Source organism: Melanotaenia boesemani, chromosome 24 (assembly GCF_017639745.1).
Source record: "Melanotaenia boesemani isolate fMelBoe1 chromosome 24, fMelBoe1.pri, whole genome shotgun sequence".
NCBI lineage: Eukaryota > Metazoa > Chordata > Actinopteri > Atheriniformes > Melanotaeniidae > Melanotaenia > Melanotaenia boesemani.
Window position 1 is genome coordinate 17,330,331 of NC_055705.1, and position 26,730 is coordinate 17,357,060.

The window sequence follows — 26,730 nt, forward strand, 5'->3', positions numbered from 1 at the left end:
GATGGAAAGCAAGAAGTCATGGAGGACTTCATGTGTTTTTTTCTTTTTCAGTAAAATGAGTGAAGAAAATAATGGCTTTTGGCTCATGAGCAGAACAACTAAAGATTTCTTAAATTTGACCAGTTAAACTCGTCAAACAGCTTAAGGTAGAAAGGCTGACCTCTAGCAAAAGCCTTCCTGATATAAAGGCCCATTTCTCTCTGCTGCTCAAGTAACTATCTTAGGAATCAAATTAGTAAAGTAAGTAGAAATTTACAACTATTTCTTCTTCTATTTGACTAAAACAAGTAACCGGCACATATCTTGAACTGGGGGTTAGTTTGGTGTGGAAGAATGAACTAGAAAGCTCAGTGCTCTGAATTTTACAGCCCAGTTTGAGGCATATTTGTTTTAGATAGTCAGACTTTGTATGTGGTTGAAAACAGATGATTGGGTGGATGGTACGACTGTGTGATTCCTTGTCTGCAGTTGGTGGGTTGTCTGCTATCCAGCTGATCCTAGTGTCACCTTCACATCCTACTGTGCTACTGGCGTTCATTCAGGGCAGCAGTGGTAGACGGAGCTTTGGTGCAACTTGCCAACGGATGACTTTGTAAAGTCCAGCTCTTTTTAAAGACTCGGCTCCTTTAGCTCACAAATGGCTTTTGATTTAATATAACTCAGAGCTTCTACTTTAGCCGAATTTATGATTTGTATGATAACAAGCAAAATTTTATTTAGTTTTTTCATTAAAGCCTTATTTTTGCAGTTACTATGTAAAATTTTAATAAAATCTTAAATTAACTGAACACAGAAATACAACAAACAAACCAGATATCAGATTGTGTTTTCTTTTTATTAGGTTTCACCAATAAATGATTTGACCTTTAACAGCTTAATGTTGCCACCCCCATTTCCTGAGCTGAGCCGAGGTTTAATAATTATTGGGGGCTTATCCGGGATATACAGTATATCACCTAAACACCTGTGACATTTAAGGTTAAGTATAGTTGGTTAGTACTTTATGATGGATTTTGCTTAAGTCAATAGTTGCTCTGGATACTGAGTATAGCGCAGTTTGGTCTTGTGGAGTTTCTGAAAAGCCCTTTTCTTGATCAGCCGGAACAATGCCGCAAGGATTATTTTGGCTTGCCCTAAGAATCTTGAAAAGAAAAGAGCTTAAAGACCCACTCCAATGCTTATTTGGAACTATTTAAAATGTTCTCAGTGGTCTTTAAATTGTGATTATGAAGTTTTTTTGCACAAAACCTCTGCCCTTTTCCAGGATTCTGCTTTTGCAGAGAACCAGTAGCGCATTCGACTCTAAGTTGTGGGCGGAGTCAGAGTGCCCCGCCTGATGCCAACTACCCGCCTTCCTGTCGCTATGTGGTGCAAAATAAATAAATAAATGAATAAATAAATAAATAAATAAAAGGCATGTAACATAGGAGCTATGTTGACCCATGTCTTCTTTGATGTTTTGACTGCTAACCAGCGTGTCGTTTGTTATATTGTGATGACTGAGAAACCTCAACCATTGCTCTCTCACAGCAAACTTTTTTGGTAAATACTGAAAGCTAATGTGATTAGCAACCTGCTACTGAACACATCTGCCATCTTTTTGTCCACAGAGTCAGAACTGGCGGAGAGGGCGTGGCAGGAGCTTGTGGCCTCGCCCTGTGGGGTTATGATGTGAAAATGAAGGTCTGTCTGAGCTCGCTTTTTTCTGCCCGCCATTGATTCACAATGATTTAAAAGTAGAAATACTCAGAAAAGCCATTTTGATCAAAATTTTCACAAGATATGTCCTCTAGCATCAGATAAATGCCACATGGACATGTAAACAACATGGAAAACATGATTTTCATGGGTCTTTAGGGATTTGGTTGAAATTAGGCTGATGGAGTGAAGCCAGGGAAAAAAGACAAACATCTACCCATTTCCCATCCAATTCAACCTAATTTAATAAGGTTGGAAACTGACCTTTAGGGGAATCTGCATGCCAGAGCCCATGTGGTTTAACACATGTTTTGTAATTGAAGTGCAACTGCAGTCATTGTCATATTTTGGGTCATATTCATGAGAAACAAAAATATTAGATTCCATGTGTTTATTTATTAAATCAAGCTATCAGTGCCACAAAAGGAAGAAAACATGAGAACTGGGACACTCCAAGCTGCAGTCCGCAGCCTTTGAGCTAAACTTTTTAAGGACACGAGCAGAGTTTGGAGCTTTGAATTTCTGCTTTAATTGGACTCCGGTCCCTCTGCTTTATAGTTTGCCAGAGCCATGTGATGACTTCAATGTATTAGGACACTTTAGATGATGGGAGGCGAATGTTTAGAAAGCTAGGTTAAAACAAGGGGGTGAGTGGATGGCTCTGACGGAGATCAACTGTCAGAACACCATCCCAATTTTGCTTCTTTCAATATCTTTTCTATTTTACACACCAACCTCTCTCCGAGGCTGAGACTGCCAACAAGATTCACTTTCTTCCTGGAAGGTAATCTTGATATTTGGCGAGTGAACACCACTCTTATTTGATGCCTTGTAATTAATCTATCTTGTTTTTATAACGTGCAATTCCTTTTACAACATCAGGGACATGTAAAAATAATTGAAATGCAACCTCACTTAGTATAACTAACTCTGAGGCTTAAATTCTGCTTCACAGTGGCATAAATCTCCCTCTCTGTCTTTCTCCAGCTTTTAAACGAACGCTGTGTAGGCAGATCAAGGCCTATTTTAGTGGAGATGATTCACTCGTCTGTAGTGAGAAAGAGAGAGGAGAGAAAGGAAGATGCAGGGGGTGAATCACGAAGGCGGAATGACCCCCTCTGATTCCTCCCTTCCCTCCAGCGTCTCCAGAAGTCACACCGTATAGGAGACAGTTGAGGCATCTACCTACAAAAGCTACATCTGCCGTCCTACGTGCTGACTGCAAAGTAAGCGGCTTCTATCACACCCAGCACGTGCGCTCCATGTGAAGAATGTGCATGTGTTCAGTGCATGTGTGCACACAGAGCCCACAGTTAGATGGTGAACTCTTGAACTTGCAGTGGAGAATGCCAAGAGAGTTGGAGGCGTAATCTCTGTGATATCTCCGGGCTCCATAACATTTAATGAATAGTAGATTGGAATGCAACAAACATACTTAAGTACGTAGCTTCAGAAATGCACAGCGTTGACTGCTAATGAGTGGCTGGGTACTTTTTTCCGTAACATAATGTTTTGTTTTCCATAATTCAATTTCACTAGAAGAATATGGGATTGCATCAGACAGTAGAAAGCAGACTGCTGAGATACAGTGATTGAAATTTAAATAAAAATGCACTTTACTCCTTGCTGCCGGCTTGCATACAGAACTATATTCTCAGTTCGGACCATGGTTACTCAGTTTACCATGTGATATTGTCTCATTTGCAGGGGTAGACTGAAAATGTGAAGATTTCTTTAGACATAAACTGTTTTAGTTCAATTAAACCTGCGTGTTAAATTCATAAGCTTAGGCCAAACACTTACTTAAGGACAAAAATAAAATAAAATAAAATAAAATAAAATTAAATTAGATTAAATTAAAGCATTTGAATCTGGATTGGAAATATCACAGGGTAATTAATTTTTTAAAAATCTTTTTCATATATATAACCATCTGAGTAAAAAAAAAAAAAAAAGTTGAGTATTTCTTAAATTTCTGATTAGTTTGATTTTGGGTATCAGAACATAAAAAATCTAGACCTTAAAAGGGCTTAACATATTAAATTACTGTCGTTATTTAACAGCAAAGCTGAAGACAGCGAATCCAAACTGCTTTAAGACCTGTCAATCATATTTAAATACTTGTTTTAAAATAAGGTGTCCTTTTTGTTTGATGCATCACAGACAGAATATGCAAATGAAACAGGATGCATTACAGATGTAATGTGTCCAAGATGTGAAAACTAATCAGTATCTCCAAACTACACTGAACAGACAGAGCTTCGTAATTCCACGCTGCGTTGACAACGCTGACATTCGTATTTATGGCAGAGTGTTGATGAATTCCCACCTCTTTGTCAAGCCTGCTCGGCTGTTGTCATCATGAAGCCTATTATTGATTCCACTGACACCCACACAATGTGACAAGTGAGCACTCTTTAACTAAATTGTGCCTCTGACAAATAGCCGACAGTCTGTGCTATTGTTGAGTACAGCTTACAATTTTACATCTGGCAGAGGAGGGAGGAAGGTGTTCAATTAGTTCTCCGAGTGGCCGGATGAAATGCTTTCTTTGCAGTATGTAGAGAGTTATGCTGAAGAATAAAAACATTCAAAACAAAAACATATCTGTGAATGTGAGACATTGGCTTTAGGGCTTTATTGATGAAAAACGTCTTTGTGCTACTTTATCTTCCACGTGGCTATTTCGTCTTGTCAGAGCAGCAGTTACCATAGAGATAGGATCTCGGTTAACCACCTCCTGCCATTGCTTAGCGACTGTTTTGTCTCTACTCAGCTGGAAGCCTTCCTATTTAATCCTCCTCCATTCATCTGCGGTACACTGTCACTAGAACTCAGATGAGTTGCCAGGATTCGGGGTGTGAGTGTGGGCACGCTTATGCACCAGAGCTGGTGGTGAAGCGATCTAATCGACTGCGGCATGGAGCAAAGTATCAGGGGTCTCCTGAGAGCTCTACGGGCGGTGTGCTGTGTCTTATTGGACCTGATCCCCTTATACTGGGGAACAAATTGAAAATCTCTTTCTCTCTCCCAGCACTCACTCTGGCTGCACAATTAAATGAGACACTTGCTGTTTGGCTTTAAGTTCAAGGCCCAACATCCCCCTTTTCAACACAACTGCCTCTGGGTCATCCATTAAGGAGAAGTTTCACAGGCGGCAGTAATGACTTTTATTGAAATGTCTGATGTAGCAGCTATTCCAGTTAGGCAGAGTCGTCAGAGGGGTCCAGAATACTTTTTACCTTTTAGCAAACATAACTCTCAAGCTGCCTCTCTTCCCACTTTGTACAGCCCCTCAGCCTCTCTGAACTAATCTCATTCCCCTTGAATTCATTGCAGTGTTGCTATTTGAGACTCATTACAGGGGAATCAAATTAAAACTTGCTCCCTCTCTCAGTTTGATGCATTCTCAAGCTAAGACTCACTCACCAGGCCCAATCAAAGGCATTTTTTTTTCCTTTTACAGCTGCTGATGAGGCCTCAGAGTTAATGTTTTTGTCTGGCACAGGGGATGTGTTTTGATTTGCTTTATGGAGAGAGTTCAGCAGAATGTATTACCCTTCCACTCATGCACTCACTCATGTGAAGGCATGAGAAAGCACTAACAACCCACACAAGCACTGCACAAACACAAAACTCCTCTGACTACAAGAGCAACAGAGCTGCAGAAATGTCTTCTCTCATCCAAAACTAGCAATGCCTAAAAGTAATAATAATTATATTTTTAATTATATTTTAATTTTTAATCAGCAACAATGATATTAGGGTAATTCTCTCATCCATGCATATTTTATGTCTTGCTTTTGTTTGCGGATAACAGAACAAGGGTTCTCAACAAGGTTGCGGTCAGGGGATGCCTAAGAGTTCTTCTCCATTTATGCCCATAGCAGTCAAAGATTCAATGGTACTTTTTGCAGCATTGGATGACTTGTTGTCTTTACTGCAGAAAGCATGGTTCTTCCTTCTATCCCATGGCAGGAAATGGTGAGTAAAGCCCCATTTCCACCAAGGAGTCTGACTTGGGTCTAGACTGTTTAATGTGGTTTGGATCTGTACGCCCTGATCTATGTTTCCACAGCCAACCAGAAACATCTAAAATCTGCAGGACAGCAGCCCTTGAGGACAGACTTTGGACACGGCTGATGAATGTAAAACACCCCAAGGTACTCTCCTTTAAAAGTAACAAAATTTAATGATGTTACGTTTCAGTCTGTCTCCTGCACTTTGTATCAACCTTATGAATCAGAAGTGTTGCAACCACTGAGTTGATATGTTGCTTCAGCATGCCAAAAGTCACGTGACCACACAAACCAAGGTCACATTAAGTCATGTGTATCTCAGACAGGTGCTAAGCTTCACTGCGATTTATAAAAGATGAGTTATAAGAGATGAGTTACTTTAAGTTCAACCATATTCATAGTCTTTTTTTCTTGATCAAAGTAACCTCACGGCCCCTTTGATCCTGTAAATTACCATGTTGGTACCAGACATCCCGTAGGAAAACGGTCCTGTTATACCACCAAAGGACCAGTAAAAGTAGTCCAGTAAAATAGTTGGTCCACGACAAGTCTTATCAATAAAAACTAGGCAAAATGGAAGATTTTTAAGGGGTTAATGACAGAAGAAAACAGTATTTATTAAGAACATTTAATTTATTAGTAAACACTGAGTAAAAGATGAGACAAGGAGACCCATAACAGCTGTGAAGTAATGATGTAATGATTGATTAAGGGTTCTATCAATGCTTCTCCTCAACTGCATCACACACACTCAGAAATAGCTCTTTGACTGTATCAAATACTTCAAAGCAGTGAGTCGTTTCATGGCAGGCGTGTCGAAGTGATTCAGTGTTTCATAAGGTATTGGTTTCATCGTCCCTATGTTTTGTATTGGTATCTAATGACTTTACTGCGTTTCTGTTCTGTTAGAATGAGCCATTTATATCTATTAGACATTGGTCAACATACATGGCAGCTGCCATATTTTTTCCACCATTTTTACTTTGTTCTTCTTTGAATGGACAAAATGAGAACCCTCCCAGCTTCTAAACTGGAGCGATGGTTTTGTTTGATAGGAGCTAGGGCACCATTTCTGATAATGTTTTAAAAGGCACATAGAACCTAGTCATTGTCCAGTCATTGCCGCATTTGAGGCCACTGAATCCACTCACAGATGAAAATGTGTCTATGTCTGGAAGAATTTTGGCCACTGATGGCCACCATCCATTCATAACTATGCTTTGAATTTGAAATGATTGTTTTCATCTTTACCAGTAGATGTCAGTAATTCTTACATGCTGTTCCCTTGATACAATGCATTAGTCTGACAATGTTAAATCAATTTACAAGGCCTTACTCTATTAAATGCTTTTTATCTGAAGAAAGATCGAGAAGAAGATTGCTTAATAATGTGAAACATCCTCCTTACTTGGTTTCCGTTTAATTAAGCTCAGCCAGGAAACACATTATCAAACCTGTCTAAACAAACAGGGGGAAAAAGGACAAGTTAAATATTACACATAAAACTAAAACTCAAAAGTTTCATTACTAAAACCCTACATGCAGAATAATAATCGGGAAGCAAAAAGAGAAAAAAATTCTCTCAGTGAGAAATTGTCAGAGATGTCAAGTTCTCAAATCCTATCTGGCTACACAAACTGAACATGACTGATTGAAGCCACTGCAGCTTGATTCAGCGGGTGCGGCTTGAAAAATCAGAAGATTTGCAGCTTTTAAATTGCTCCGGAAAATATCCAAATCAACAAAAATACATCAAACAGCTCCCAAGAGAAGTCTCTACACTGATATGAGTGCACATCATAATGTGCAAGTGAGTCTTCTTAAAGAGCAGCAGGTGCATCAGTTAAAAAAACCCACTTGTTTTAAGAGGATATGCAGCTGTTAACAGGTTGATGAACATATACAGCATACTGGTGCTTCATACTGTAAGTCCCACTAACCAGGATTTATTCCAATGACAATATGTGTTTGGCTTATTAAGAATAATACACAACAGCTAAATGCATACTGAAATAATATGTGGGCCAGAAGCATCAATTTTCCAGTGATTGAGGCCGAAAAGTCTTTTTAAAGCTAAAACTGATACTTTGCTTGTTGAGGCTCTGAAAACTGCTCAGGGAACTGCTGGAAAATCAGACCATTACTACAAAGAACAAGAACCAGAACCAATCAAAGACTGGCAAGTTGTCTGCTGCTGTATTGAGGATATTTTACTGAATATTGCATTTTGTTGTTGTTGTTTTTGCTTCTTTTTTTGGTGGAAGTGGGTTGAGAGCTGGATTTTTTGAGTTAGAAATTACGGCTGGCTTTTCTGTCATTCAAACTGATAAAAAATATGTTTACATTTGCATAAAAATTGTGCCACCTGCAGCTTTAAGAAATGGAAAAAAAGGCCCAGGTGTTTTTCAAGTAAAGAAAAACAAAAAATAAAAGAAGGAAATTTGTATGCAGAGCTGCACCAATACTGTTCAGGATTTGGATAAATTCCTTCTGGGTAAAGAAAGGATGCTTTTACCGCAATGTGAGTTGCTTTAGAAATAATCCATTGCACAGCAAAGACTTCAGTATCACATACTATTATGCTGTGACGTATAGGAAATATATTTTTGTTTTAACTTATCCTACCTCCATCGATATCCTCGCTGCCAAAATGGTTCCTGTAGAAGAGCATGAGCTCAATTCTGTAGCACTTGTACAGTGTCACGAGGCAGATAAGCAGCAGCAGGATGGCTCCCAGACCACCGGCCAGCTCCACCGTGTACATCAGCTCTGCTAATATTCCAAAGACAAAGAGAGAAGGGAAAGAGATTAAAAAGATGTGTTGAGAAATAAATAAAAAACAGGGGTATAGATGTGAAGGAAGACCTAGAAATGTATTAAAATTCCTGTGTGTATCTAAATCGGGAGGCGCTATGCTTTTGATACGCTCAAAAAATAATAGAATTATAAATTTGATCCTATAATGGACTTGAAGTTATCATAAACAGGCCAGTACAGCTGTGATGTGATGATGCCATTTCTCCTCCTGTTAGAAGATGAGCTGCTGGATTTTATTCAGCCTGAAAGTGATAAAATTACATTTGATCAAAACCTGCATATAAAGATTTACAATAATCTAAATGAGAGGTGATAATCATCTCTAAAAGTCTTGCAAAGGGATATATATCTTCAATGTACCGATGAGCTTGAAAAAAAAAATCTTGTTTTTTCTCTATCTTTTTAACAGTGTGAGATAACACACATGCTCCTTGCAGCCAGATGACAGCAGGAGTGTTGTAGGCCATAGTCACAATACAGCCTTGTTTCCATCAAGAGGTCTGGTTCGGTTTGATGTAGTTACGTACTGTAAACCTTGATCTCCGTCACGTTTTTAAAACTGTACCCTTACCTGGTAGGTAGGGTATAAGCTTTAATTATAGCCAAGAAAAAAACAAAGGACAAGCATAGCAGAGATCCAGCAGTTTGTGTTCTCATCTGTCTTTTTTTTTTTTTTGGTGGTTATCAAACCAGCTTAGAGGTGTATTACCACCAAATAGTGAATAGTAGTGTGCTAGTGTGTAACATGGGAGTATGTGGGCAGTAATGTTTGTCAACGTTAACAGTGTGTACCTATTTATGTATGTTAAGAGAGGATCATTGAGGCTTAAATGCAATGAGAAATGGGAGTTTAGCAGACTATAAGGTGTGAATATGACCTTAATCTCAATCTATTTTTGAGATAGTTTTATCACCCAGCATTAACGCAGAGCATTACATTGTAAGAAAGATTACACATTTTGTGATGAAGAAAATTGTGTAAGCTATCATAGATTAAACTTTTTTTTTTCTTTTTTGCTTCCCCCTGTATTGAATTGTCAGCTATGCTCCTTTCATTCATTTTTATGGGAATTTTTCCCCAGTAGGTCATAGATTTTTCTAAATCAGCACAATGCACATCGGAGGAAACACACCACTGCTATTTTAGAATTTGAAGTAGGTTTTTACATTAAATGGTGAGTGATTAGTTAGATCAGGGGTTTCCACCCTGGGGTCTGGGACCCCCAAAGAGGGTTCCCTAAAGAGCAGAGGGGTTTCCTGAGGCTTTCAACTTTCAGAGCCATTGTGATTACTGTCTACATATTGTCCCTATTATAAGAATAAAAATTAGACTACAAATAAATTTAGACTTTATTGAGGGACAGGGCTCAACCAGAATAATTTGTGGTGAGAATCTCACTTTTGAAAACATGGTTTCAGCATGGGGTGGGGCACGGGGTCCACGAAGGGGGTCCCCAAGTAAAAAAGGTTGGGAACCACTAAGTTAGATAACTAATAGCAAGATGTCACCTTGCAGCATTACACCAATCAAGCATTTACATATATTTTTGTCTTTCTACAGAGAATTGGTTGAATTTCTTTTAGATCCTACAGTTTCCTTCAACTAACCGTTTCTCTCTGCTCTTACAGGTTTGCTCCCCACATGAACACATTTCTGTTATCAATCAAAAGGTCAAGCATGATACAGTCATAACACAAACTGCAGGAGCTGATGTTAAAACACTCCATGTTGTGAAATGACTGCTGTAGAGCCACATTTGTTTGTGAAAGGCTTTTATACAACTCCCTCGGCTGTATTCATTCAGTCTACATTTGTGTCAGTGTTTCTTGTTTTCCCTCTCCATCTTTTCCCACTGCTCATTCCAGGCTGATTGGATCCGGATGACACATATCTCAAAACAGAATGAAAGTACAACCGCTTTTCCATACCTGTCGTTTAATGCCTCCTGGCTCGATTCAGATAATAAAAAACTCACACTAAAGCAACCGGTGCGACAATAGCATGTGATGGATCGCGCTGCCACACGGTTTGGTGTACAGCTACAGAGCTGTAAAGCTCTCGGCTGGTGGCTGAACCACCTGACAGATCCCAGCGTTCATCATTTCTGTGGCCTGACAGGCGCTTGTGGAAACATGAAACGGGATCAGGAGAAGCCAAATTCCAGGAACTGCTGGATTTCATATGTTGATCATTTGGTGTTACTCCAGATTAGCTTAAAGGGAGTTATTTAAAAAAGCAGTGTCACTCAGGAGGTGATATTTTACACCTTTAGGACAACAGACCCAACCATTAGGCTCTATGGTCTGATGACTTGCCTTGAAAACCAAGTCATTTACTTAGTCTTTAGACAATCTTGTTTGCCTTTCAAGGCTTTTGTTTTTTCTTGCTATACAGTTTCCTGTCGGATGTCTCTCCATCTTTTGCAGTTCAACATTTCCTCCTGGCTACGCCTCACAAAATCTGGGTGGTCAGCCTTCATTGGCTGACTAATGGACAGCAGTAAAAGCCTGGACTGACTCCGGTGCTGCACACGCGCATAAACACGGATGGAGAGGACTCGCGTGCATCGCTATCAATCACTGACGTGCGTTTAACCTCGTCGGAGTGTGCGATGCCCACCCCGCTGCAGCGGCCATCAGGCTGACAGCTCCCATGATGAGGGATGATGTTCTAGAGAGCTAACGAGCACGGTCCGTGCTGCTTCGCCACGCCTGTCTGGCGGCGACCTTCAGCCAAACTCAGCAATGGAAGTATACAAACAAAGGAGCAAACAAACTCCCCAACCCCCCATCTTATCTCAGTTTGTCTCTTCTCAGCCCTGGAAACATCCTCAGTTTCCTGACTTCTCCGGGAGAGAAGCAGCTAACAAGCACTCCTAAAAACTCTACTTTTCTCCCTCGCTGTCCTCTGCACCTCCACTCTGCCCTCCCTTTGTCCACGCTGCTTCTCTGCTCCAATATCTGGACAGTATAACAAGCCAGCTGCTTCTCAGGCTGCAAAGATTACAGTGGAGGAGGCCGATTCTTCTGTGCCTGGCATCCATATTGCAGCGGCGCTGCTGTGGGACAGATTAAGACAAATTAGCTTCTGACGACAGGAAGGCTGGATTTGATGGACCTGCATAAAATCGGGCTATTCATCACTCCTTCCCCTCACTGTCGAGGGGTGTGGGGGGATGAAAACATAGAACAAATGCCAGCACATTACACCTTATAAAATAAAATTGGGAATGTTCTCTGTCAATGTTGTTGCTGCTGTTTTGTGAGACAAAAGAAAAAAAAAACTCACATATGGGGGGAAAAAAAAAGTTGGTCAAGAGGAATTAGAGAATCACAACTTTTTGACAACAGGAAGTTGTACAAAAAGTGAAAATGAGGACAGATTTTCGTGCTTCATAGGCTGCCTCCAAGTGAAGACACATTCTGATTGATGCTGCACGATTCAGTGTCTGCATGTGTGTGCGTGGGACAGAAAGGGAGGCAAAGCAGGGAAACGGTAAAAAAAAATGTGCTCACACAGAAACGACCAAATTTACTTTGAGCTTCAAGAGAAGAGTCAAAGAAGCTGATGCATGTTGAAAGGCAGCGTAAACATTGACTTGTCTTACACTGCAGCAACAGTACATATGAAGGGGAAAAAAGGAAAACCCTTCCCCCTAAAAAAAACATGGGAAAAACACTATTTCTTGTAGTGCAATCCTGCGAGAACCATGCTTATCGTCACTAGTTTATTCTGAGAATTGACTGTGCAGCATAAACCCCTTTAATAGAGCAAATGGAGGGGAACTGGGCCGGCATCAAAGCTGGATCCAAGGCTTCAAGCTTTAAAGAGAGGAGAGATATCTTACTATGTAAATGTATTCAACACTGAGAACTTAAAGGCTGCAGAGACTCCCCCACCAACCTAGCTTTTAAAAAAAAGTAAAAAAGATCTCACTTACATAACCACACTAAAAAAATGCACATTTCTATTTTAAATCATAATGGAATCAACTTTCAAACATTCATCCTTTGTGAGGCGAGAACACAGAGACAATGTTTGCTGGAATAAAAGAAACTGCTTGGGTGAGAGTTCAGTGATCAATGGAGGATTTGTGTGTTGGGGGGAAGTCACTGCTAGGAAGTCAAACAACATGTTCAGCCTTCAGCGTCATAGCACTGAAGGCTAATCGCTTTTTGAAAGCCATTTTTCTTTCTCTGCAAAATAGTGCTTCCTCAGGCTGAGGTGGATGAATAGGCTTTTTGCACAATATACCATACAGACCCATTATTTCCTCCTTGCGGCAGAAAATAAGTGGTCATTTCCCAGAATCATGCTAGTAGCTCTTCTTTGTATCAGTAAACTGCTAAAGGAGATTCACTGTATTGTCATAGTGAAGATCTGTGGTGTTAAATCATTGTTTTCACCTCCAAAGCTGAAACATGCCATCAATTAGATACAAGGCTTGCCTATTAATCTTTTAGATTTACAGTAAAAGACCACAGATGCCATAAATGACAATTTCACAAATGCTCGGCTCACCTTTCTTGATAAGTTGAATGTTGGCCTGCCGCCGCCCGTTGCCGTTCTCCACAAAGCAGGAGTAGTTGCCCAGATCGCCCTCTTCCAGAGAGTCGATGATCAGGGAGATGGAAACCTCTTGCTCCCCCAGGTGCTCCCGGATTGTCCTGCAGGGGGTGGCAAAGAGCAGAGAAATAAGAACTGGTTTAGAGCTGGTGCAAGATTCAGGTTTAAGTTGGTCTAAGACACAGAACCAAGTCATTATGTCAATATCTGAACCAGCGGGCAGGGGACTGTTTTCCCCATTAAAACAGATTACTGTGTTTTTATTGTTTTCACTGCAAATCCATGTCTTTAAATCACCAGTCTTGTTTTTAAAGGCCGTGTTAAACAACGGTTGCTACGTGTGAATGCTCCAAAGTCTTCCAGTGTTTCCAAACACTAAGCTGTAGTTACATACGGCCATGCAAATGGGATTTTTTGACATTTGTTTTAAAAAGTCCTCTGTGAATAAAGATTTATAAATGCCAACTGACTCCATTAAAGCACCTGGCAATGTTAATAAACAAAGCTGCAAAAGTCATCTGCAAATGGTGATTGGGTCAGAGCCAGAGAAAGAACTGGTTCTAGGGCACTGGTTCTGAACCAGTACTAGTTCCAGTGCTGGTTCAGAGCTCTGGTTTACAAATATAAAAAGGACAAAAGGCACACATAGAAAAAATAAGGGGAGCTGCAGAAACGCCAGGTATGTTACAAAAATGACCATTTTTTACTTGATTGTAAATAAATAAATAACTGATATTAAGCACATATAAAGAGATATAAAAATGATTTTACGTGTTTTATTTCATCATGGCTGAATTATTGTAACATCCTTCTTACTTGTCTGCATCCAAACTGATGTGCCAAGCTCACAGGACAAATTACAGACAAATCACAACTCTGTTGCCAGGATTTTAAATAGAACAAGGAAATATAAGCATTTTACACCCATTTTATCGTCATCGTCACTGGCTACCAGTACTTTTTAAGATTTTATTGATTACTTTTAAAGCACTCAATGGTCTCAGAACCTTTGATTTTACTTTTACTGTACATCCATCCATCCATCTATCTGTCTATCTATCTATCTATCCATCTATTTATCTAAACATGGACCAACTTAATACTCACATTGGCTTTTTCAGTCAGTTAGCATTATTGTAGGTTTGGTTAGAAACAGCAGGGCAAATCAGTAACAGTATATAACATGTGTAATTAAATAACTGTTCTCTAGTTCTGCATGCCCTCTAACTAATAAATGCTTTTCATTTCTTCAGGGATATTACATGACTTTTAAGTGACAGATTTAGACAGATTTTTATTTTTAATAACACATAATTTCCAATGCACCAAGTCTACATTGTTAGGAATTCACACAAATCAATCAAAAGAGGCAGAAATCTAATAAATTATAAAAGTAAAAAAGAAAATAGAAATAACTTAACTTTGACCTTAGCCATTTTATCAGGTACAAAAGGTGTTAATGTATATCTGCTGCATATACCCAAAGTGGCACTACAACAAACCTGCCTAGAGATGGCCATGTACCGTAACTCACTGCCCAGGCAATGAAGGCATTTATCTTAGGCAACAGGGACCAAAGGTAACCCTGAAGGAGCTGGAAAGCATCCCAGCAGAGACTATTATCTACACTTCAAAGAGCTGGGCTTTATGGAGCAGTGACCAGAAAGAAGAAGAAGAAGAAGAAAAAACTAAACTAAAAACTAAACTTATGGATGAAGTTACTCCGGTCACATTAAAAAAAAAAAAAAAAATTAACTTTTCAGCCAGGAAGGAAAATGTCACAGCCGGGTGCAAATCCAACACCTCTCACCACCATTCCCACATAGAAGCATAGCGGTGGTATTATCATGTTATGGGGATAGTTTTTAATCAACTGGGACTGGGAAAATGGTTGGAATTGAGAGAATGATAGATGGTGCTTCACCTTCCAGCAGGACAATGACCCTAAACATAGTGTTAAAGAAACATTAGAGTGGTTTAAGGGGGAAATGTTAAAAATGCTAGCTCAGAGCCCTGAATATGCTGATGTACCAAGCTCATAGAGACATTATACAGATGTGGCTGCTGTATAATGTGGATCTACAAACATCTAACTTTAGTAGTAAACAGTCTTTTTTACCCTGTAGTATTTTTTCTTTTTTTTTTCAAACACAATCTTCCAGGTTGCATCTACATGGAAAACTAGATGATCTTGCTGCGTGAAGGGCTATAATGATACTTTGAGACTTTGCTTTGGAATTTAACTAACAAAGAACAGGTCGCTTAATAAAAAAAGCATGTTCAGACAAACAAAATGCAACAGAGGCCAACCAGCTCAGATATTACCTTAAAAAACTGGAAGATGGAAAAAAAATTTTGGAACGCCAAACAGCTGGAAGAGCACAAGAGGAAAATGTTTAACTTTAAGAGGACCGAAGCACAAAAGACATAAATGAAGGCTGATTTAGAGAAGGCAGGGATAGAAAAGATAGAACCTAAAAAAATAAGGTAATTGAAGATGAAAAAGAAAAAAAAAATGGGAGAAAACATGAAAGTCTGGTTAAAACTTAAAACAGTGAATATAAAAGAGAAGGACAACTAAACAGTAAAAAATCTAAATAAAAAGTAGAGACATAGGAAGCATTTGAAGGGGGAGTGAATTAAAAGGGGGAGCAAATCAGGAAAATAAAGATAAAAATAAGTAAGGAAGGAAGAAAAAAAAGCTCATGTTGAATGTTCCTCCATGTCACATCTCCATCCTCCCTTATGATTGGGCTGATAATGCTATTTCAACCCCATCCTCCTCCATCTGTCCTCCATCACTCACATCTCTTCTGACACAACCTTGTCATGGATGTCCCTCAGAGCATCTTGAAGCAGATCTCTTCTCATCCTCTGACACTTCTTCCAACTTTTCCTTTACACACTTCCTCAAATATCCTAACATTCTTGGAAACGATAGATGCGTCTTTATACCTCACAGAAGAATCTTCCCTTGTATTTTCCTACAACTCACCTGTATACATCATACAAATCCCTCACTCACCTTTGCTTCAGTATTCCTCATACTTTCCTGTTTTGATCCTTATTCATCGTTCCTCCTTTCCTGTAACCCTTCCTATGTATGTTCCCTTCTGTCCTTCCTCGAATATCCTTCTGACTTATTCATAAAATGTTCAGATCCTTTCCTCCATTGGTCTGATGAACCTCCCTATTTCATCTATACATTTCCAACTTTCCTTTAATACTGAGACGTTTCTATTATTGAGCCCTACGTATCCTTCCCTTTTCCCTAAAACCTTTCATAGGTCTATGTCCCTCCATCCTTCCTCCAATGTCCCCATAACACCTTGACCTCTACCTCTTCATCTTTGCTTTACATCTCTCTTCCTCTCTGCATCTACACCTCTCTCACTTCTTTATCTCTCTTACCCTCTAGCTTTAATCTCTTGTTCCTCTCTACCTCTACATATCTTTTTACCTATACATCTATTTCTACTTCTGCTTTTTTCTTCTTCTCACTACCCCCATTTCTACCTGTCTACCTCTCTCTATATCTACATATCTCTCTACCTTTACCTCTCTCTCTCTAACTGTAGTTCTTAATCTCTCTCTCTCTTCCTTCTCTCTTCTACATCTCTCTCCATACCTCTAGCTCTACCTTTCTGTTTTTCTTTGCCCATCTACTGCATCTTGCTACCACTCTGTCTCTTTTTCTCTTTCTACCTCTAGCTGTACATCTCTCTCTCTCTACCTCTATATCTCTCTACACCAATCTAGTTCAGACTCTAACTCTGCATATTTCTCTCATTTTTACCTCTTCATCTGTCTCTCTCTGCCTCTACATCTCTGTAACTCTCACTCTGACTGAATTTTATACCATTAACACTAAAATCAAGTGAATGAAAAATGATGTGATGCTACATGTTAAAATCTCACAACTAATCAGGTTTACAAACAGGTCAGAAACTCAAAGATGCTCATTTACAGACTAAAAAATATGCTCGTATAGAGCAGATATTTAATTTTATCTGAAGAGATAATGTATTACAATTTGTATTAAATGCTACAGCGTTATACACTGGACGAACTGTCTGCTCCCTTGGTGTGTCTCTCATTAGATGCAGACAGACTGCCTGCTGGGACTGAGCTGATATTGTAGTTCTGGGTCATTGCTGTCTGATTTGAAATAAAGACAGAAGTTCTGCTTTCAGTTTTGTAATGCAAGTGTTTGCTGGTCTGCTCGGAAGACAGATTCCAAATATTCTGTTTCATATATTTAAAAAAAGAAAAAAAAAAAAAACAAAGTTTGTTCAAAAAGTCCTAAGTAAAAAATACTGAATCATTCACTGAGTATTTTCAGACAAAAACAAGTTTGCCTCAAGGATTGTTTAGTTGTCTGCATCTTAAAATCTTTAAATTCTGACCTTAGGATTATAAGCCTCCATCTGGGCTCTGAGACGTTATCATAGAAAAACTATGCACTTCCAACCTCCATATTACACCTTCTCATCCATCTTTTTCCATCATAAATATGCAAGTAACTACACCACATGGAGGCTAAGTTTAATTCCAGCTCTATAATTTGCTGACCTTTGTGCCATCGTTTACTTTCCAAAGGTAACACTTTACTCCATCAATAAAACAAAACTACACAAAAGTGGGCGCAAACTGTCTGTGATTGACAGGAGGCCGCCACCATATGAGTCATGACATGAATCTCCCACCAAAAGCGCAGCTCTATTGACTCGCTGAGGTTCTTGATGTTGATTGGTTTTGACACGTTGGTATGAGAATAATAGCAGGACTGTCACGATACGCCAAGGAGCTGACCTATCACACAACATTTTGCCAAGTGGATTAATGAAAGAAAAGAGACTTCTGAAGTTTGGATTGTCAAAAAGAAATATTTTAAATATATTACAATAATAATAAAAAAGTGTTGTACAAGCAGAGCACTATGACACATAAATGCTTCAGCAGGATGTTATGTTCATTAGCAAACAAACAAAAAAAAGGATTTTAAAATCCTTATCTTCATAATCTGGGTCTTCCTCATTTAAATGAGGAGAACGAACAATGTTATACTTTTGTCCAGTGGATTCAGTGAGAAGCTACGGAAGCGTGGAGCTGCCACCCAAATTAAAAAAAAATCGGACCTTATCACGTTATAACGTGATATGTTTATTGTAAAAACGTAAAACGTATCACGTTATAACGTGATACTTTATTGTAATAACGTGAAACGTATCACGTTATAACGTGATAAGTTTATTGTAATAACGTGAAACGTATCACGTTATAACGTGATACTTTATTGTAATAACGTGAAACGTATCACGTTATAACGTGATACTTTATTGTAATAACGTGAAACGTATCACGTTATAACGTGATATTTTATTGTAATAACGTGAAACGTATCACGTTATAACGTGATAAGTTTATTGTAATAACGTGAAACCTATCACGTTATAACGTGGTAAGTTTATTATAAGAACATAGCCTGTACTGTATGCAGATGTTGTTACGACCTATATTGGAGCAAAATACATTTTATGGAAAATATACTCATCAAGCAGAAACTTTTCAGTTCTTTTTGACAATGATTAATTGTTCTACTCTGGTTTTTTGTTGTACAGAAATGTGGGACAGTTATGAGAAACACGTAGGTCACCTGCCTGCGCACGGTGAGACGGTGCCTGTGTGTCTGAATTGCCACAGAGCAGGCATCCCCAACTTGGGACCTCTTGAGCCAGTGTCCTGCAGGTTTTCAGTATGTCCATACTGCAGCACACCTGACTCAAATAATGGGTCGTTAAGAGGCTAGTGCAGACCTTATTCTTGCACACAAGACCGTTATAAGCAACACGGTGCGTCACCTGCCTGCACGCAGTGAGACGGTGCGTGCATGTGTCTGAGTGGCAATAGAGTGTGTGCGCTGCTTTCAGTTAATAATATGTTGTCTCCTGACAATAAAAATGAAAATTATAAAGGCTTTATGCGCCGCTGGGACTGGGAGAAATAAGTTGCCGACATAAAGACGTGGTCCTGTCTACTTAAAGAGTGCAACGTCAACAAGTTTCCTCCAAGCTTCATCAAATATCTCCAATGAAGTAAAACTTAATCCCATGTAGTAAATTAGGAATTTCTCTGGAAATAATAAACCACACTGAAAACCTGCAGGACACTGGCTCAAGAGGTCCCAGGTTGGGGATGCCTGCTCTGTGGCAATTCAGACACACAGGCACGCACCGTCTCACCGTGCGCAGGCAGGTGACCTACGTGTTTCTCATAACTGTCCCACATTTCTGTACAGCAATAAACCAGAGTAGAACAATTAATCATTGTCAAAAAGAACTGAAAAGTTTCTGCTTGATGAGTATATTTTCCATGAAATGTATTTTGCTCCAATATAGGTCGTAACAACATCTGCATACAGTACAGGCTATGTTCTTATAATAAACTTACCACGTTATAACGTGATAGGTTTCACGTTTTTACAATAAACGTATCACGTTATAACGTGATAGGTTTCACGTTATTACAATAAAGTATCACGTTATAACGTGATACGTTTCACGTTATTACAATAAACTTATCACGTTATAACGTGATACGTTTCACGTAATTACAATAAACTTATCACGTTATAACGTGATACGTTTCACGTTATTACAATAAAGGTTTCACGTTATTACAATAAAGTATCACGTTATAACGTGATACGTTTTACGTTTTTACAATAAACATATCACGTTATAACGTGATAAGGTCCGATTTTTTTTTTATTTGGGTGGCAGCTCCACGCTTCCGTAAGAAGCAGCGACAGTATTAACTAACAATAAGAAGGAATTGACAAATCCTCAGGAAGTCATGCTGTAGTTTTAATTTCATACAAACAAGGCATTTCTCAAATAAGCTCCTCTGTAAATGATCCTGGCTGTTATTTAATCATCTGTGGTTAAAGCTGTGTTTCTTTTCAAAAATCAGATTATATGGCTGTAACCTCTTGTATCACATGCAAGCATATATATATATATAATTTGGATTTTAATCTAAACTTCAGAGCATATGTTTGAGCGTCTAACCAGAGCGTCTTCAGAGTAGATTTATCCAGCCTCTTCATCTTTATTTCTAACCAGTTTCAAGCTGAAATCATGTTGCATTCACTGTACTTCAAAAGTTGGAAGCTGAACTCTTTTGGTCGTTTATTTTTTCCATTACTATTACCAAATTCTCATCAGCATCTTCACTCTATGGTCACTTGATCAGGTACACCTATTCAATAGCTTGTTCTTATAAATATCATCAGCCAATCACATGGCAGCAACTTCATGCAGGCACGTAGACATGGTCAAGATGACTTGCTGAAGTTCAAACCAAGGATGAGAAGAGGAAGAAAGATTTAGGTGACTTTAAACATGGCATGGTTTTTGGTCTGAGTATTTCAGAAACTGCTGATTTACTGAGATTTTCACACATAACCATCTGTAGGGTTTACAGAGAAAAGTCTCTGCAACAACTGTGTGATGCTGTCATGTCAATATGGAGCAAATTCTATGTGGAATGTTTCCAATACCTTTTTGAATCAATGCCATGAAGAATTAAAGCTGTTCTGAAGGCAAAATGGGGTTATTTGCCTCCTGAGGATGACGACTGGTCATCTAGCAACAGTGAAAGTGATGCTTCATCATGGCGCGTCCATCAATAATGACATCCATGTGGGAGATGACAGCTTAGTATGATTTAAAATCTTAAAAACTCTGACACCTAAAGGGTTGAAGCTGCCGGTCATGTATTTTTCAGTCACTTTGGTGTGTGATAGTGTGAGCTCTCGGACTCTTTAGACTGTCATACAGTAATAATGTGTTTCAAGGGTTATTGAGTGCTACATGACCTCAAAAGAGGCAGATCATGTAGAATATAGGGGTGGATTGATCCATTAACTCCAGTCCCTGAGATGAGTCACTGTAATAGAAGTGTAAATTTATGATGTAAAAAAAGCGGATCTGAAAATAACCCATAACCTGGTCACAAATTCAGTCTTCCCCAGTAAACAATACCAGTAAGTTAACTTTGAAATGGATATAAACCCTGTCTGAGCCTCCATGACACCTTTTGTCAAACCTTTAATTGAGAGAGAAAAGTGGTGGTTGTCATTTTTCAGTCTGTTAGTTGAAATATGAAGAGGCTTAAACAATGATATTTCCCCAAAGCCTTACCGGCTCTTTTTCTTTCTTAAGCCACCAATTAACCGTAGTGCTTAAAACAACCTAAACACTGAAAAACACAAAGAAAATGACAAAAAGCAATGAAAAGGGGGAAAAAGTACATAAAAAACTATCTTGCCTGCTGGCCTGTAAAAAAACAGGGACAGTATATGAGCATATAATCTTTTTAAGGCTGCAAAAATCGCAGCTATTTTAAGCTCCTGTTTAATGATGCATGGGGCTAATAGTGCAAAAAGGTGTGGGGGCCACTTGGGCTTTCATCCGCTGCCTGCTGCAGGGCTTTTGAATATGAAAACTCATCTAATTCTCGCTGATCAATGCGCAAACTAAACAAAGCAGATTGTGAGGTGCTGGGAATATAAAGACTAACTATAATACAACCGCTGCTGCTGTAGCAATACCATACATTAACTTTACAAAGTGTTGCTAATAACTGGTATACTACAGAAAATATCACTCTACAGTGAAATCTCTTTTATTGACTGCACACAAAGAAGAGCTATTACAGAACATGCAATTTGCTGCTTTATAAAACTAATAAAGTAGTGCTTTATCGCAGCTTTTGCTGGGGTTACTTGATGGAGTTGGAGGTGGTAAACACTGTATCCAAACTAATATAGGTCTTGCTCTTAATTTATGTGGGCCCATTGTTCTTCATTGGTATGGCCAGTCAAGCAAAGAGACGGGCTTCACAAGTCTGAGATAGATTCATGCTGATGGCTTTTTGGCACCCATGTGTGACTCAACATAGAGTGAGCTGAAACTATCTAGGAGAAAACGGGGAAAAATCTTTGCAACAAGACTCACATCGATCAAACAGGTTAGTGGAAGTCTTGAGTGGAGGAATATGTAGGTTCCTGGAAAAGACAACAGAGGACTGCACAAACATCCTAGTGTGTAGCAGGCGATGTGTTTTAAGGTTAAGGACTCTGGTCAGCTATTGCCATGTTGCTGAATGGAGCTGGAGGTGCATCAGATGCTTAAAGGGCACAGGGTAAAAAAAAGCATTGAATGTTGGGGGGTCCAGATATACTGTGCTGGTTTTACGGAGTCTATGTTTCAATGAGTCTCTATGGAAAGCGTAAAGCCCCCAAATTCTCTCTATTAGTGGTGAAAAAATGACTAATAACCTGATTTTTTTCTCATAATCTAGAGATGCTGAGACTCTAATCTGTTCCAGCAGGAAAACTCGACTGGAAATTCATCAGTTATTGGTCCCTCTGTGTTTAGAAGGAATGCAGTTTCACACAGCTATGAGATGCTTTATAACTATATAAAGTTACATATGAGTAACCTCTGTGACATATGGGTCTCTGCGCTAGGAAAGTTGAAAAGTTATCACAGTGGAGTTTTTAATCTGTCAACACAATCTCGTTTTGCAGGGGTAAAGGGAAAAGAAAGTACAGGGACAGTTTGGGTGTCACATCTAAAGAAAAGACTAAACTTGGACAATGACTTTGCAACAAGTGAGTGGTCGAGAGACCGAGACAGTTTCCCTAAAGTTGCGTTCTTTCCCTATAATCTTTGACTATTTGGTAACTTGCAAAAGTTCGTATGCTAGAGGAAATAAACTGAAAGCTTACAAATTCCTTCAAGCTTACAATTAATTGGAGTTGTGACCATTATTTCCTAATATTAAGTAGATGTAGAGTTACCCATTCAGTCGGGTTGCAAACTTGTTTTTCATGCATAATTCTACATGAAGTATGTGTTATTGTACCTGTAATGCAATGATCTCAGCACACCTGGGAGTATTTAGAAGGCTGGAAATCTTTGTGGTCATAACATTTGTCTTTGTCTGCTTAGTTCTTCTGTCTGCTACCCCTCAGTCAAGCGTACAACTGGAATGGACAGGAATTTTTGCTGCACGTGGTCATTGGAACAACTACTACATCTGTTCAAAACACAACTGTGAAACATAGAATAGAATAGAATAGACGTTTATTTGTCATTGTAACATGTAACATATACAATGAAATTAAGAGTGCCCAAGAGTCAAAGTGCAGTAACATACATTTAACATTCAACCATAAAATTTTAAAAGAATAAAAGATTTGAATTAAAAAGAAACAACTAAGTTAAAAAACTAACTAATCTTCCACGCAGTCGACCTTATACTTATCTTGTACATCTTGCATGTAAACAGCTGTAATATTTATTGTACTGTGTAACAGACTGCAAAAGAAATTATTTGAGGTTGTTTATGGTGGTTACAGCCACAGGATAAAAGCTGTTTTTTAATCTGTTTGTTCTGGCTCTGATTGATCTGTACCTCCGTCCTTATGGTAACAGCTCAAACAGGGAGTGTCCGGGATGTGATGCGTCCTTTAGACTGAGTTGTACTTTCCTGAGGCAATGGGAACTGTGTAGCTCTTCCAATGTGGGGAGAGGGCATCCAATTATCTTCTGGGTCGTGTTTATGACCTTCTGGAGCGCTGTCCTTTGAGCCACAGTGTAGCTGGGGAACCAAACACCTATACAGTATGTTAAAATGCTTTCTGTGGTGCACCGGTAGAATGACAACAGCAGTCTCTGGTTGACATTGTTCTTCCTCAGTACCCTGAGGAAGTAGAGTCTCTGCTGAGCCTTCTTCCGCAGCTCAAAAGTGTTTGTGCTCCAGGTGAGGTCCTCCTTAATGTGGACCCCCAGGAATCGGAAGTCCTCCACCCTCTCCACACAGTCCCCCCAGATGTGAAGTGGTAAGATGTCCATTTTGTGCCTCCTGAAGTCGATAACCAGTTCCTTGGTCTTTGTGGTGTTTAAGAGCAGGTTATTCTCCTTAGACCACACTAACAGCTGCTCCACTTCATCCCCATACATCGACTCATCCCCTCCAGAGATGAGCCCCACCACTGTGGTGTCATCCGCAAATTTCACTACGGTGTTATTGTGATGAGAGGGGATGCAGTCAGAGGTATAGAGATTGTAGAGTAGGGGGCTCAGCACACAGCCCTGTGGGGAGCCGGTACTGAGACTGAGGGCCGTAGATGTATGTTGACCTTGGAGAAAGGTGTTTATCGACCATACAGGTGGAGTCCGGAAGCCCAAAGTCCCAAAGTTTGTCCACCAGTCTGCAGGGGAGGATGGTGTTAAACGCCCCAACTATAATCCACGAAGAGCATCCAGACATAACTCCCATTCTGCTCCAGATGGGACAGAGCAGCATCCCATCATTGTCAACATTGTCAACATTAATCATAAACTGAATACAACAGTGTGCTATCCACAGGTGATCACTCTCCTAGGCTATCGTTCTATTTGACCACTTGACCCACAAAATGGCGACGCACACTGCAATGCCATCATACGAAAGCACTCTGTAAACACACATCGGATTAATACACCATTATACGTTTTAAACATGAGCGAACACATATTAGCTTTAAACCTTTGATTAGACAAGAAGTTCTTCTTTGATACCTCGATACTTTGATGATGCGACAGCAGACTCATATTGGTTCTGTAATCATATCCAAACACTGACACATCTCTGCTTGATCGCAGTCTCTTCCTGTGACAGCTCAACTTCTGGGCTGCACCATGTTTTCATGCTGTTCTTTTTGTCTAAATGCCTTGCTGCCTGCTGGCTTGATCATTTCTTTTTCCCCTGCTGTCTGCACTTCTGCTGACTGCACGCCAAAGGTTGATTTGAATCAGATCAGAGCCAACTCGAAATATGAAATTTTAAACAACGACAGATTCCCCAGTAGGCATCAGCATGGAGCTAGTGTGCATGTGCCGTTGCATCAGTTAGTGGTAGGGGTGCTCCACTTTTCAAACTATCTAAACATGAGAGGATGCCGGGTAAAAAACTATCACTGCTGCCCTTAAATTCAGTGTGGACAGAAGAAACTGCATCTCATTGTGCATGTGCATACTTAGATGTGCAAGCCTTCTCTTGAGGTGTCTGATGGAGATATATCTGGTAAAGATGTATGCAGTCTAAATGGACTTTGCTAGTATGTCAGACAGAGAACTGCTGGAAATAAAGAATATCTGTCTGCTGGCCTAGAAACGGATGAACACACCCTTTTTAAAGTGGGGAGAAGTGATTGAGGAAGAATACAGGCTGCTGTGCTAACCCTGTTGCTTAGTGACTCTGACCTGTAATAAAATGGAGATATGGAAAGAAGCAAGCAAGCAGAGAAACCCTTGTGTCCGACAAGGTAAAGGTCAGAAAGTGATAAGCGGTAACAGAAGTGAGATAAAGTGACAGAGACTTTATTTAAGGTATCTCTGTCCTTCATATCGGTAACAGCTGCAAATTAAATTTCACACCATTTTTTCATATCATGCCATGAAAGTGAGATGAGAGATGTTTACTCTTTTTTGTTATGGAAGATTGGTTTGACATTTTGCAGGGAGTCGAGGGGATCGATACAACACTAACACCTCTAAATCTCACTAATTAACATGTTATTATAACAACTTTGTTTAATCCACTCATGTGCAAAAGAGGGAGCTAGCCCATTTTACTGTTGTTAGGCTGAGGGCTGAACATGAACCTCACTTAATCTATTTATTTGACAGAGAATTGGCAATCATCTGGAAATTGATTAGAGCAAATGCTTCTGTCCATATTTTTTGTTTCATAATAAAAAAAATTGGTTGCAGATTAACAAGTCGTAAAAATCTAGGTTTATATCAAGAATTGTACTCTATATTTTCCTTGTTTAATGTGCTTTGTCAATCAGATGTATGAGATTGAAATATTAAATAGAAAAAATTTGAAATCATGCATCAGTTGTGCAGGACAAGTTTAATACCTGTGTTGCTTATTTGGACATTGCATGGTTGACTGTGTCACAGCATACAATGATGAATGATTTATGTTATATTCCCACTGAATGCAGGCAGCTGTTCATGCCATTCATTCACAAATCTAGATTATTCTTTCACATACTTTCCATCCCCAACCAGTAGAGGCAGATGGTCGCCCTTCCTGAACATGGTTCTACTAGATGTTTCCCTTCCTATTAAATTGGATTTAATGTAATCCATTGCTTTCCTCAGCTAGGTAATAATTTCTATTAACTGTCTTATAGGAAGAAAATTATTATAGATTGGACTACAGTGAATTGTAGTAAATTGGACCAGGTCTGTAAGGGCTGGGTTATACTTGCCGTGAATGCAAGCGTACACGTCTACGTTTGTGTTTACTTGCTGCTAAGACAGAAGTATGACATTGCCAAAACGCTCAATACTGGAGGTCACCGCTATGGGTTGGTACACAGCAGTTGGACTTTGAAATAGTAAAAAGATAATTCCATAGACATGGAGCGTGATGCAGCGTTGTCGCCATATTGGATGGGTATCCACATTCCAGGCTGGCTTTGGAACCAACCGGAATCAAGACAGGACCAGCAACTATGCCCATATTTTGTAAAGCCTACGGTTGCATTAACCGGCACAATTT

The 26,730-nt window shown here is 39.4% G+C and overlaps 1 protein-coding gene across 7 annotated transcripts in view; it reads right to left on the reverse strand.

The window, feature by feature from the left end:
• Window positions 1–26,730, reverse strand: part of LOC121635881 (interleukin-1 receptor accessory protein-like 1) — a 393,288-nt gene that overhangs the window by 10,404 nt on the left and 356,154 nt on the right. For all 7 annotated transcript variants that reach the window (XM_041979267.1, XM_041979264.1, XM_041979263.1 and 4 more), the window contains exons 8-9: window positions 13,057–13,202; window positions 8,343–8,489 (exon numbers count right to left, since the gene is read on the reverse strand). In XM_041979267.1, the coding sequence (XP_041835201.1) occupies window positions 8,343–8,489; window positions 13,057–13,202 (293 nt within the window). The remainder of the gene's footprint in view (window positions 1–8,342; window positions 8,490–13,056; window positions 13,203–26,730) is intronic.